Genomic DNA, 14,908 nt, shown 5'->3' with positions numbered 1-14,908 from the left:
GTACAGGCTGGGGGTTGACCTGCTGGAGAGCAGCTCTGCAGAGAGACCTGGGAGTCCTGAGCGATAATAAACTAAACATGAGCTAGCAATGTGCCCTCATGGCCAAGAAGGCCAATAGCATCCTGGGATGCATCAAAATGTGGCCAGCAGGTTGAGGGAGGTTCTGCTTCCCATCTCCTCTGCCCTGGTGAGACCTCATCTGGAGTCCTGTGTCTAGTTTTGGGCTCCCTAGCTTGAGGGACAGGGAACCTCTGGAGAGAGTCCAGCGCAGGACCACCAAGATAATCAGGGAACTGGAGCATCTTCCTCATGAGGAAAAGCTGCAGGAACTGGGGCTCTTTAGTCTAGAGAAGAGGAGACTGTGGGGGGATCTCATTAATACTTACAAGTATCTAAATGGTGGATGTTGGGAGGTTGGGGCATCCTTTTCTGTTGTATCTAGTGACAGGACAAGGGGTAATGGGATGAATCTGGAACACAAAAAATTCCATTTAAACATAAGAAAAAAACTATTTTACTGTGAGGGTGAGGGAGCCCTGGGACAGGCTGCTCTGAGAGAATGTGGGATCTCCTTCTCTGGAGGTCTTCAAAACCTACCTGGACACATTCCTATGCAACCTGATCTAGGTGGACCTGCTTCTGCAAGGGGATTGGACTAGATGATCTCTAAAGGTACTTCCAACTGTTTCTATTCTATGATTCTATGATATTAGTCTTTTTTTTGCATGTTCTATGCTTGGACATGATGACAGTGTTTTAGTTTTGAAGATTTACTTTGGCTGCTCATACAGATGTAGAGTTATCTATGCTATAGTATTCACTAAATGGGTTTTATGTAGATTAAATGTTCTTATTTCTTTAGTTGCTATGACAGATTCTTGGTTTTGTTGTCTTCAGGAATCCTCTTGATAGTTTTCTACAGTAGACTCTTGGATTTCTTTGATCTTTTTTGGTTTTGCTTCAAACTTCAACATGTACAGGTGCTGACTTTATAGTGTGTCCTGGTTTAGGCCCATCAGGGAACAGAAGACAATGATTAGCCTCAAGTACCAAAGACCTGAGGATTGCCAAAGGGCAGGGAGAGCTTAATTGCCGCTTAAGGCTCAGGACAAAACAGACCAGGCTACTCAGCTTGGGGAAGAAAACAGAAAATAATTTAATGCAACACCAACTAAAGCATAACCATAAATCCCCAAAACATAACCAAAATAAAAAACCAGAGTGGTACAACAATGAAGAGTCCGACCAGCCCTTTAAGACCACCTTCTCCCCATCCCTCCCCTCTTCGCAAGCTCAGAGCCCTGATCTCAGTGTTTTCACCTCCTCCCCCCTTGAACGACCCAGGGGGGCAGGGAGTGGGGATTTCAGTCACTCTATTTCTGATGGCTTTTGCCATTTGCCTCTCCTCAGGACAGGTGGGCTCTGCACCAGTCCTACCTGCAAGTCCGTGGGGTACCTCACACACACGGCAGCCCTGCACGGGCTGCTCCGACGTGCATTTATCCCAAAGGCTGCAGCTCCTCTTTGCCTCTCGTGTGGGGCTGCTCTGTGGCGTGCAGGCTCTCCAGCACGGCCTGGGCCATGGCCGCCTCCTCACACAGTCTCCTGCCCATCTGGGTGCACTCAAATGGAGCTGCTGGTGGCTCTCAGTCCTGCCATGGCCCTGCATGGCCCTGCATGGGTTGCAGGGGTACAGCCTGCATTCTTGCCACAGGTTGCAGAGGGGTCTCTGGTCTCGCGCTCCTCCTTCCCTCCTCCTCTGACTGTGGGGTCCACATGTTTGCCCCCATCTTGTATCACTCTTACACCTCCTGCCAGCACTTCAAATTCCCGTCCCTAAATAGTGATGGCAGAGGCACCAGATTGGCCCAGCCAGGCCGGAGGTGGGTCTGAACCCAGGAGCCAGGGGAGAGTCCAAAAACTCTTTACTGGGTCTTCACTGCAACCCCCTCCCCCTGTTACCAAGCAAAAGCTGCTCCTTGCTAAACCAGGACATCTTGTTACACTGAGGGAAAACATTAAAAGTGTTTTTATAAGACAGAATGAGTAGACAAAGTATATGAGTGCCTTGTGTGTAAAGTAAAAATAACCAGCTTGGGAATCAGCTTTTGGTGTTATTTTCTCTTGTATAGATACGGTAGAATTGTATCTTTAGTTAAGTATGCTATTAATAGTGACTGCCACCCACTCAGCTGTGCTTGAAGGAAAACACTGAGGAGTGGTAAATATAAAGGAGTATATTTGTGAAATCCCCATTTTTATCTTAATGTTTTTCTTCCCCTTGAAACCATCTGCATGCTGTTGGAATACATAACCATATAGAAGACAATGAGACAATGTCTTCAAAACCCACCTGGATATGTTCCTGTGTGACCTGGTCTAGGTGAATCTGCTTCGGCAGGGTGGTTGGACTAGATGATCTATAAAGTTCCCTTCCAACCTCTACCAGTCTATGATTCTATGAAAAGCTAAGGAACGTGTTTTTCTGTACAATGCTGTGTAAGAGCTGCTTGTTTTCCCCTAATACTTCAGGTCAAACACCTTTTAGAAGCAGATGAAGATTGAAGTTCACATCTTGGGTTACAAAGAAAAGCTTGAATTAAGTCATCAGCTTTCATTTATGCAATGGGGGTGGAATACTGTGTGTCATGGGCTTTTACTTAATAGGCTTATAAAATAAGTGTTTGGAGTAATGTGCTGTTAGATAAAGAATTAACTGAAATAAATGAAATTCCCTAAGCTCATCCTCTTTATTCCTTTCTTCCCCACATTTTAATATTGATTCCACGGTCCTACAGTCACTCCATCCTTTAGCAGGGAGGAAGAAAGGATATATGGAAGAAATGCTTTTCTCTTCCTCATCTTTTTTCCATAATGAATTAAATACCTATATGAATGGGTATCAAGAGGATGGGACAAGTCTTTTTTTCTTTTGTAGTGCCCAGTGACAGGACAAGGGGTAACAGACACAAGCTGGAACACAGGAAGTTCCGCTTGAACATGGGGAAAAACATCTTTACTGTAAGAGTGGGGCAGCCCTGGCACAGGCTGCCCAGGGATGGTGTGGAGTCTTTCTCTGGAGGTGTTCAAACCCACCTGGACACATTCCTGTGTGACCTGATGGAGGTGAATTTGCTTTAGCAGGGGGTTGGACTAGATCTCTAGAGATCCCTTCCAACCCTTATGTACTGTGATTCTGTGAATGTATTTTTTAAATGGATTTAATTTCTGTATTTTCCTCTCCCTGCAGCTCAGACATGAGCAGTGCCAGTAACTCACTGGCACGGGAATTCTTGACAGATGTCAACAGACTGTGCAATGCAGTGGTCCAGAGGGTAGAGGCCAGGGAAGATGAAGAAGAAGAAACTCATATGGCAGCACTGGGACAATACTTGATTCAAGGCCGTGGATTTATTTTACTTACCACACTAAACTCAACTATTGATCAGGTAATAGCTTTTCTTATCTGACTATAGTTTTTGTATTGAGTTTTGACTGTGTGGATTTGTCGACTCATGTTCTTTTTTTCTGGTTTTCTTGCCTTTTTTTGGTAAAATGTAAGAGTTAAATAAAAAGATTAGAGTTCAAAAAGGTATGTTGCACTTGTATTCTGTCCTTCAGCAAGAACAGAAAAGAGCTTATATATCTGTTTGCTATCTGATACTGATGGTTGCTAAACTTTTGCCTAGTCAAGGCATGTGTGAAGCTCAAGTGCAGTAGCTGGGTGGAAAGAGGCAGTAGGTTAGAGTTTTTAAGAGAAATAAATGCTTACTGAGCATGCAGTACAAACTGACAGTTTTTAATTTGAGAAAGTTCTCCTAGTTTAAGGCAAAAAAAAATATATGCCTTTTAATTTTGTTTGTAGGCTGTATTTTTTGCTTTGTATGTTAAATAACTTAATCTGGAACACAATAGAAAGTAAATATATTGTAACTTTAGCTCAAAAGAGAAAGCATTTTAGAATTGGTCAGTTTTTACTACTTTTTATAACTTCTAGCATGCATCCCAGTAGTTGCAGATATCCATTTCCTTCTCCCCTTTCTCTTCTTCATTCCTCTTAGATGTGTACTAAGCAATGGGCAGGATGAGATGTGCATTATGTCTTCGTGCACTGAAACGGCAGATGCCAGTGTTTAAAATAATGGACCAAGTGAATCAGGGCTGAGTTTATTTAGCCCTTGTCTTAAGTGAAGTCAGTTTGTGCTGAGTCCAGTTCATCTTAGAGATTTGCATTTCCTTCATGAGATGACTTGCTGGGACTGCTGGCTTTTGTTCTGGATTCCAGTAGGTGCACTGGCTAAACAGTAAACCCACAAACCTGCAATTATAGGCTAAGAAGAATCCTTGCCACTTCTAGAGCTGTGCATTTTTTTTTTTAGATGTTGTTTGAGTTCTGTGTAGTTGTTGTTAATATAGGCTTCAGGACTAGTGCTGCTGGAAAAACAACTGGTATTTGTGTAAGAAGAAAACAGGGGTTTGCATGTGCCTCCCTTCCAGTAAAACTCACTTTTGAAGTAGAAGTGGGGGGGGAAAAACTTGTGGCAGTTTTTGTGAAACATCAGCAATTATTTTCTAGGAAACTGGTTTTTAAGAAGGTGGAAGGAAGAGCTTGATTAATGAGGAAAGTAAAATTCTGGAAGTGTACCACTGAAATTTGGAAAGTTAATATTTTGCTTTTTCCATTCCCTGTGTTTTGAACGCTCATTCCCCTTCCTAATTAATTTCTCTTCTGCTACTAAAAGCATTCTCAGCAAGAATATTAGGAGAACAACTTTGAAAAAGCTTAGTTTTCAGGTCTAATTGTATTGCATCAATACTTTTAGATTTTTTTAGAACTTTTCACTTGAATCAATAGTCTCATCAGACAACTATTAATTATTTGTTAGATATCTAACTCTAACTATATAAGCAACTTGGTTTTCATCATATAACACAAATATATAGACTTATCTCCAGATATTTTGATTTTATTGCTACCTTAATATTTTGGAGAAGTATGTTCTAGCAGTTGCATATTCCTGAATGATAACTGCCTAAATGCTCCCATCAGCTTTTTGTGTTTGAGAGTGTTTGATGTTTAGGACTGAATCCACGCTGATAGTGCTGCATAACAGGGAATAAAGGCCTTGTGTTTCAATTCTGTGCCTTCTACTGCTCCTTTCTGCATTGAAGTTCTTAGCATTTAAGTCTTAAAATTCCAGTAGGAGTAAGGGTTTTTTTTTTTTAAGTGATTGCTTTTTAATTAGGAGTAACCTTCCCTCTTTCCTCCCATAAAACTTCAACTTTCTATTGTGAGTCAGTAATATCACTTGATAAATGTGAGCAAATGCAAAAGCTTAAAGGTATCATTTTGGAGAAATTAGTTTCCTATAAAGTTCTTTCAAGTTACTTTTTTTGTAACTACAGAAGTTTCAAACTTGGCTTGGGCTTCACATTGACTTTGTTTGAATTAACAAGTTACTTGCTTTTGACTCTTCTGGATTTGTTCCTTGGGTGACAGATTCTTTCAAGAAGTATTAAGAGACCCTCATATAGAAATAGTTACAGAGGTGCAATGAACATCTTAAATGCTTTCTGATTTTTGCTCTAGTTAATGTTTGTAGCATTCTGCAGTTAGATAATTTTTGCAATGTATAGAACGGAAGGACATGGAGAACTGAATGTTGAATAGCTTTGTAAAAGAGAAGGTTAATCCACTTTCTTAAAAGTACAAAAAATTTTTGTTTCTATTTTGTTTAACGTAGGAACTGACATGTCGGGAAGAACTTCTGACCCTTCTCCTGTCACTTCTGCCATTGGTGTGGAAAATCCCTGTTCAAGAAGAGAAAGCGATAGGTATGTTTTAACACAAGATCTAAAAGAGATGATTAATACATAGCCTACGATTCTCAACTAAAGGATAAGAGTGCATTGTAATACATACCCTATTACATGTTATGAAGATGTAGAATTTAAACTCAGTAGCAGCGTTCTGTTGGCATATAAGGAAAGATCAAAATTATACAGAGCAGGTAAAGGCTCTTGGTCAGTGTGAAGGGCAATGCTTACGTTACTGTGTAGCTGAACATGATGGTGTTACTCTTTCTTCTTTTGGGGTGATTTGAGGAGAAAAGAGATTTGAAAGAGCATAGGATATTTTTACTTAAATGTCTCATGATGAGAAAGTGATACATGCTGACACTAGATTGTTCAAAGACAGAATGAGACAGACTTCCTTCTGAAATGGAAGAACCTGTATTAGACAGTTTTGGGTTTTTTTTTTCTTTCTGTGCAGAAAATAACCTTTGTTTGGTGAAGCATTCCAAGTTAATTTCCTGCCTCCAAAGTAGATGATGTTTCTTCCTTAAGCATTAAAACTGTGACTGAAATGGCAAGGCATAGTTATGCTTGCACATGGAAGCATCTTTCCTTTCAGTTTAATTAATTATTGTAGCTATTGTGTTGGCTTTGGGGGTTTTGTAGGGGTGGGAACTGTTATTATTAATTATCACAATTTTCTAAAAGCTGAAGTTACTGGATGGTAGATACTTGCAGTTGTTTTATGCTAGGTATTTTACTGACAAAACATTTTGGATACAGTCTGTCACTACTGAAAATGACAATGGATTTTATCCAAGAACATACAGAGTTTTTTCTCTGTCTGCCTTTTTGACAGTTTATGGTCTGAGTTTACCAATACAAATGAACTGGTAGTACTTGCATTTTATTCTTCACAATCTTCTTGCCAGTTGATTCAGTTTTAAATTCCATATTCTCTATTTTAAGCAGTGTACTTCAAAGTTGTGTTTTTGTCTTGGTTTGGATTTTGTGGGAATGTTCAGCACCTTTAAACATTATTCCTTTCCACCTCCCCCTTGTCTCTGACTTTTTAAAAATCCACTGCTTTTATTGCTGCTTTTTATATTTGGAACAATTGAAGATGGGTCTATATACTTGAAGATCTGTACTGTTTCTAAGTAGGCACATTAGTGTTTTTTCTATTACCACTAGCAAGCTAGGAGTTGCTTCATGCATTTGAAGAGGACTGAGTTCGGTTCCTATAGCAGTTTTGTTGCACAAAGTGACAATGAGTTGTCAAAGACCATTTTTACTCCCCTTAGAGTTTTTCTTCACTTGTGGAATTAAGGCCATTTGGCAAGACTTACAGTGAAACTTTGAGCCTATCAAATGGTATACATAAACTAAATATGTCTGAGTAACTGCCTAAGTAATAGAGGAGATCCTAGAGCTGGTATCCTGCTGATTGGTGTTTTATTTCTGTATTAGTATGTCTAATGTCTGGACATCTAGTTAGTACATCTAAATTAAATGGAATATAACTATAGACTTGTGGCTGTATTGTTCCTTTATGTCCTGTCTGTAACAGGCCAAAAGGCTTTTTAGACTAAGCTTTCTTGTCTTTGCTTATCAAAAGTCATCTACTTTCATAACGTCTTTTCTTAAGAGCACAGAATAGCTGTGCCTACAAAAGTTTTAGGAAACCATCTAGCACTTTTTGTCTAACACAAGTTAAGTAATGAACCAATTTGTCTAGGCTTTGAAAATAGCCAGAATTGTTCCGAAACATGACTTGTTGCTGACTGTTTTTTATACAGAAAATGTCAAATACATGTATATGCAAAACTACAACGTATTAAGATATTAATTTGTTTCATATATTTGAGCTGGAGATACTAAACTATAACATTAGGAAAAATGCCTTGCATATTGTAATGTTCCTGAATTTTCCTTTATTGTTCCTTTATCTTTAAACAGATTTTAAGATACCCTTTACAGTAGATATATGCCTGAGCAAGGGAAATAGTTCAAGTTCTGTGAAATCTACTCAGGAAAGAGTGGGCTTAGATGGAAGCACTCTGCAGCCTTCTGTAAAACTAAATCCTCGATCTCGAAAAAACGGCCGTCTGCGCAAAACCACTCATCGTTATTCTGTGCGAGATGCAAGAAGATCTCAGCTGTCCACTTCAGATTCAGAAGGTGATTCGGATGACAAGACTACCGTAACAACGAAACACAGACGCTCTCAGTTACTGCAGCCTTCTTTAACATATCCAGTTAGGGACAGCTACCTTGTAGGTAGAACTGATGGCTTACCCGTGGAAATGGCACTAAATTCTAATCCCGATGCCCCTAATGTAGAACATGCCAGCAGTATTATTCCACAACATGAGCTAAACCCTGAGATTTTGAATGAGCCAGCGGCTGGCATTGCTGCAGGCAACATGGATAAGTCTCCTTTTGACTTATGCCACATCTTACTGTCTCTTCTAGAGAAAGTTTGCAAATTTGATATTATTTTGAATCATACTTCTGCTCTTTCAACTAGTGTTGTGCCCACATTGACTGAGTTCTTATCAGGATTTGGAGACTGTTGCAATGTAAGTAGTACAGAAAATGAAGTAGTTTCTGCAGGGTGGACAGAAGAACCTGTAGCTCTGATCCAAAGGATGCTCTTTCGAACAGTGCTACATCTTACGTCTTTAGACATCAGCAATACAGAAACAATGCCTGACAATTTACGAAGAAATTTAACAGACTTACTTAAAGCAGCATTAAAAATCAGAATGTACTTGGAAAAGCAACCTGATCCATTTGCTCCAGGATACAAGAAAACACTACAACAGCCAGTTCAGGATGACTATGTATTGTCTAGATATCATCATAGAGCAATGCTTCTACCTGAGATTATAGAAGGAGTCTTGCAGATTTTGATCTGCTGCCTACAAAGTGCAGCCTCCAATCCGTTCTACTTTAGCCAAGCTATAGATCTCGTTCATGAGTTCATACAGCATCAAGGATTTAAGCTATTTGAAGTAACAGTTCTCCAAATGGAATGTCTGTGTGTCAAGAATGAGGGAGTAACTGGGGAAGCAGCAGAACATCTGAAAGCCCTGATCAACAGCATCATGAAAATAATCAGCACTGTTAAAAAAGTGAAATCAGAGCAGCTCCATCAATCGATGTGTACAAGAAAGCGACACAGACGATGTGAGTACTCTCACTTCATGCATCACCACAGAGATCTCTCTGGACTCTCTGTATCTGCTTTTAAAAACCAAGCTTCCAAAAACCCTTTTGAAACTGTTGATGGAGAAGTTCATTATCCTGACAGATGCTGCTGCATTGCTGTTTGCGCACACCAGTGTTTGCACTTGTTGCAACAAGTTTCTTTGACAAGTACCTGTATTCAGATTCTCTCAGGTATACATAATGTAGGCATATGTTGTTGTATGGATCCAAACTCTGTGATAGTGCCATTGCTTCGTGCTTCCAAGTTACCAATATTAAAAAACTTTCAACAGCACATACTGAACATCCTTAACAAGTTTATATTGGATCAGCTGGGTGGAGCAGAAGTTTCTCCAAAAATTATACAGGCATCATGCAATATATGTACTGTTGACTGTGAACAACTTATTCAGCTGGAAGATGCCTTGCAGGACAACACTAGTGATGCTGGTCTTGCATCTAGTTCCTCTTGCAGAGATCAGGGAATTCTGCCTAGCAGTGGATCTGAAGATATGTTAGTGAGATGGGATGCATTGGAGGCTTATCAGGACATTGTGTTTGAAGAAAAACTACAGGGCGTTCAGATTGCAAGCCATATTTGCCAGTTAATTCAAAAGGGAAATGCAGTGGTCCAATGGAAATTATATAACTTTGTTTATAATCCTGTGCTTCAGAGAGGAGTTGAGCTAGCTTGCCATGCTCAACAACTTGGACTGACTACAGCTGATAAACACATGTGCAGTTACCATAGCCAGTGTTTGCCTCCTGAAGTACTCCAGATTTATTTGCAGACGCTCCCTGTATTGCTTAAATCAAGGTTGGTTGATTTTCTGCTTATTAGTAGAAAACATAGTAATTATGTATAGAGCTTTGTGTATTTATTGCTGATAAGAACATAAACTTTATTTGGACTGTAGGCAGCACTTGGCTATTGCAAGGGTGACAACAAGGTAAATGCTAACATAAGATATAATCCTAGATCCATTAACCATAGAAACTGAGGGTTCTGTACCAATAAGTTAGTCTTTAACAAGCCAAAGTGCGTAGAAACAAATAAAGTCTTTGTCCCACGTGATGTGCTCTTTGCCTCTTCATGCCTCATGATAAAGTGAGTCAGGAATGGTGAATAGATTCACATGTCACTTTGCTGTGGGAAAGAGCTTAAGTTTTCTGATGTATTTCCCTTTTCCTTCTAGAATGGTCTTCATTGACAGTATCTTTCAAAATAAGGCTAGAGAGGTTTGCTTGTCTTGAAATGTTTCCTAATTTATAAAATCTTTATCACTTAAACATTTAAAACAAACCCCAACCAAAGAAAAAAAAAAACAACCCACACACATTCTTCCAAGACATGAAACACAGACTTTCCTATTTGTTGTAGCATTGATGAAAGAGTTGTTTAATAGAATATGGGGAAGTTCATTCATAATAAGAATGTGTCCTTTCATACAGGAAAGATTCTCATCTTATTTACTGGAGTCCTGATAAACTGGAGTTTAGTGGTGTTATCTGAGAAAATTACGAAGAGAAGACTAGTGATCCAGTTTATGTATATGATTGTCAAATACATTTTTAACTTTTATTCTAACCTAAACTGTATCAGAAGCTATTGATTTTTGAAAGGGCGCTTAATGGCAAAGAGGCAAGAGAAGTAAAGTTTAGATCAGGTTAAAAATAGTTCAAGATTCCCTGTTTTCTGTTGACTTAAAGATGAGAATGTACAAGTGTATGATTAATTTGATTCTAGAGTAACTCAGGTACAGTAAAAGCTGACTATGTGGGAATGAAATGGGAGGATAAGAAAAGTGGATATCTGCAAGCAAACATAGTATGCTAAGAAGTGTATAGATCCTTATCCTAAATAATATATCAACTTGGTGTGGGAGTACAAAGAAAGGAAAAATATACCTGGAAATAAATATACTGAAAAGTATTTTAACACTTGACATCTGATGTAACAATTGCTTGAAATATTTTCCTGAATTCAATCTGAAATTCATTGTCCATGCAACTAAGACATAACTAGCAAAATGTCTTAAAATTTTATTTGAGAAGGAATCTTCTCTGAAGTCAGAAAACTGAGGAAAAGATGTTTACTAGCTCCAATCACTAATAAAAAGGAACTTAGTCATGAAGTTTATTGAACACCTTTAATGTTTTGAGTATTGTACATCTTTGTGGTCTATGTTTTAGAGGTTAATCAGTATTTCCTACATTATATTTTGCCAAAAAATATTCTGGCACCAGATGGATGATATTTACTTTAGATTCTAGAGTACTGCAAACAAGTCCCTCCTCTCTTAAATTTAAAGCTTACAGTAGTTTGTAGCAATATATAGTCCTTGGTGTTACTCAGGTGTGTAGAACAAAGGTTTTTTTGGACATGTTCTCTGAACTATGTGAATTTGTGGGTGATTTTATAAGGTAACTCTCGTATATGCTTTCTCTTGCAGGGTAATTAGAGACTTGTTTCTGAGTTGTAATGGAGTGAATCAAATGACTGAGTTAAATTACTTAGATGCTTTAAGAAACCATTCTTTGAAAGTGTTAGAAACTTTGATACTCAGCCTTGGAGATCAGCAGAAAGACCAATCAATACCAGAACTGGAAAGCCTGAACAGCAAACAAAAGGAGTCTACATCTGCCTTACCTCCTTCCCTTTGCAGCCAGCAAGTTTCAGAAGTTCCCCAAAGCCTGAGCAAGTTTTATGCTGGCTTGAAAGAGGCTTACCCAAAAAAGAAAAAGTTTGTGAGTGAAGATATTCATGTCAACACAATAAACCTATTTCTCTGCGTAGCTTTTTTATGTGTGAGTAAAGAGGCAGAATGTGATCGGGATTCAGCTAATGATTCTGAAGATACATCAGGATATGATAGTACAGCTAGTGAGCCATTAGGCCACAAATTACCATATCTGTCACTGGAAAGCCTTAGTTTGCCCTCTCTGGAACATATTCACAGGGCAGCGGATATTTGGTCCATGTGTCGTTCCATATATTTGCATAGTTCAGTTTTCCAGAGACAGTTCCATAGACTTGGAGGCTTTGAAGCATGCTATAGATTACTAATTTTGATAATTCAGAAACTTGCAAAAAATAAGGAAAAAGATCAAGAAAAGAGGGAGAGAATATTTAGTGAAAGCAGAAATCCTCATGGTGAGCTTTTCAACAAGGGTGACTCTGTTCAGTTGTCTAAAAGCAGAGAGGTGATACAATTGGAATTCGATAGTTCTGACAGCTTTGCTGGTGTAGAACAGCTCTTCTCTGAGCAGGTCTCCTGTGATAGCTCTTTGAGTAGGGAACACATTTCAGTTACCAATCTTGAAGGGATAAAGACTTCTGTAAGAGAAGAGATTGAGTGGGCACTTCAAGGTATCAGGCTTCTAGAAGCCCTGCTGACAATCTGTCTACACAGTGCAAGCACCATGCAGCAGAAGATGGAAGTGGAGATGCTTCACCAGGTACTGTGCAGCTTTCTTTAGCTTATCTTACTCATATTTCTTATATATTATTTTAACAGTAATTTAGTCAAAAGTTCTTTTAGAGGTAAAAAAGGTTATGCTTTGTTTATGTGGTACCTCTTTGGGTAGTACTGAAAGCATGCAGTTAAATGATGTGCATATTAGTCAGGGGTAGTGGTCAGACGACATGAAAGAATGGGTGGGTGGATGAACAAACTGGCAGTTGCTGTTTCTGAGGAGACTTCTTCCCACATATCAACTTAGCACTTTTTGTATTTGGCAAGGTGTGGGTATGGATTCTGTACACCTTTGATACCCTAGCCAGGGAAGATTGTGATCGTGTCGGATGAAGGGTTTGTGTTTCTTTTTCTGTGTAAATTGGTCCTGACTAGAGGAAAGCAATGGCTCCCTCTGACTGCAAGGACATCAGTGGACATCAAGGAGTATGAATTGCTGGTTGACTATGCCTGGTTTTTTTCTTACCAGTTACGGACAACTCTTTCTTTTGTTTTATTTCCCATGTATATTCTGTTGGTCCAGCCTTGCATTCCCTGGAGGCTGTCTGAGCTGATGAGCCTTGAATGGTGGGATTGACTTTGTTTTGTTTTGGGATTTTTTTTTGAAAGGGTATTTTGTGAAGAATGTGTGACGGGTAGGATTGGAGAGGAGCTGTGTTAAGTTCTTCTTAATCTCCAGTTTAAACCTCCCTTGGCACAATTTTGAAGCCATTTCCTCTTCTACTATCATTCATTACTGCAGAGAAGAGAGTGACCCCTACCTCATAACCTCCTTTCAAGTAGTTGTAGAGAGTGATCAAATCTCCCTTCAACCTTCTGCAGACTAAACACCTCCAGCTCCCTTAGCTGCTCCTTAAAAGACTTGTGCTCCAGACCCTTCAATGAGTTTCTTTGCCCGTCTCTGGACATGCTCCAGCACCTCCATGTCCTTCTTGTTGTGAGGGGCTCAGAACTGAACACAGTATTTGAGATGTGGCCTCATCAGTGCCAAGTGCAGAGGAACAATCACTTCCCTGGTCCTGCTGGCCACACTAGTGCTGATGCAATCGAGGATGCCATTGGCCTTCGTGGCCAGTGGGGTACACTGTGATGATGGTTTTAGCTGAGAAGTCAGATTAAAGTAGGTGCCATGGGGAAGATCTGAAATGAAAGTACGAAAGCCAAAAGTATAACATGAATCAAAATGTTTTTCTCCCCCAAAATGCAGAATACTTGTGTGGATGATATCTTACTTCAAATAAGAGAGCAGCTTGCTCAGTCTAAAGTGATAGAGACTGACTTGGCAAAGACTCTGTTAGATTCACTGCTTCGTGTTGCATTGGGTACTTTTTCTGCTGATCTGGATCATTCTGAAGAAAAAATTGAAAAGGTACAAAGCATAAGTAGTCTAATTCTAAGTACCACAAATGTTTGCTCAATCAAGCTTATGTTTGAGTCTTTTTAAAATCTCAGTAGGACATGTTTGTATGTGTTTTATTACTGTGGCTGTTTAATTCTCTGATTCTCATATGTAAGTAAGTTGAATGCTGGTTAACATTAATATAGTCCCCACATTTACTGCTCTGAAATGAGTTATGCTCCAAAAGAAGCAAGGTGTGTTATCTTTTACGGATGTACCTGAAACCTGACATTTTCTTCAGTCTTTCATCCTGCAATAGAATTTGACACTCTCAAAAGAAATTCTGAGATGTTGACTGACTTTAGTGGCTGCAGAAGTATTTTCACCTTAGAGTGAATGTCAAAGTGCATGTTTGTAGTGATAGTGATTTTGGAAACAGTTATTCTTAATGTATTTGCCACCTGCTTACCAAAGCTTTGGTCAGGTAGTTAGTAAGAAAAATCAATTCTTGCAGCATCCATTTTTTTATGTAAGAACGAAACATTCTTAAAATATCTCAAGTTTTTTCAATGCATATTATTAATTTGTTTCTGTTGACAGTGGGCTTGGAGAAAAATAGGCATCTGAAAGGTTGTAAATTACTTGCTTTTCTGACCAAAGATGGTAAATTATCTTTGTTATACAGACCCATTATACTGAAAAGGAGCCTGTGACACAACCTGAAGATATTTCTGAAGAAATGGAAGAATCACAGTGCTGTAGTCTTAAAATTTTTGCTGAAGAGGAAGGATATGAAGCAGATAGTGAGAGTAACCCTGATGATGGTGAAACAAAACATCAAGGTAAATATTAACTTTCTGAATATACAAAGCAGCCTTTATGACATAGCAAAGCTTGCTTGTTTTTTAATGCTCACCCTATTTTTCTACATCACAAACCTTTAACAGAAATAGATGAACTTTTCGCTTCCAGGAGGATACAGTTAGTGGAGAGATGCTGAATATTCTTAAGGCGTTACAGAAACTTGACTTGGTTGTCTTGTTTTGTGATCCTTGTTCTAAAGCCATATTGCTTAAATGTATTA

The 14,908-nt window shown here is 39.0% G+C and overlaps 1 protein-coding gene across 5 annotated transcripts in view; it reads left to right on the top strand.

Annotated features, from left to right (window-relative positions):
• Positions 1-14,908, top strand: part of LYST (lysosomal trafficking regulator) — an 85,342-nt gene that overhangs the window by 18,059 nt on the left and 52,375 nt on the right. For all 5 annotated transcript variants that reach the window (XM_061991030.1, XM_061991032.1, XM_061991031.1 and 2 more), the window contains exons 3-8: positions 3,251-3,449; positions 5,745-5,835; positions 7,756-9,826; positions 11,463-12,468; positions 13,693-13,854; positions 14,510-14,666. In XM_061991030.1, coding sequence (XP_061847014.1) covers positions 3,258-3,449; positions 5,745-5,835; positions 7,756-9,826; positions 11,463-12,468; positions 13,693-13,854; positions 14,510-14,666 — 3,679 coding nt within the window. In that variant the 5' untranslated portion in view covers positions 3,251-3,257. The remainder of the gene's footprint in view (positions 1-3,250; positions 3,450-5,744; positions 5,836-7,755; positions 9,827-11,462; positions 12,469-13,692; positions 13,855-14,509; positions 14,667-14,908) is intronic.

The sequence above is a fragment of the Colius striatus genome, chromosome 2, assembly GCF_028858725.1.
Source record: "Colius striatus isolate bColStr4 chromosome 2, bColStr4.1.hap1, whole genome shotgun sequence".
Classification (NCBI taxonomy): Eukaryota; Metazoa; Chordata; class Aves; order Coliiformes; family Coliidae; genus Colius; species Colius striatus.
The sequence above is the reverse complement of the archived record's forward strand: the minus strand, read 5'-3'. Positions and strand labels throughout refer to the sequence as shown.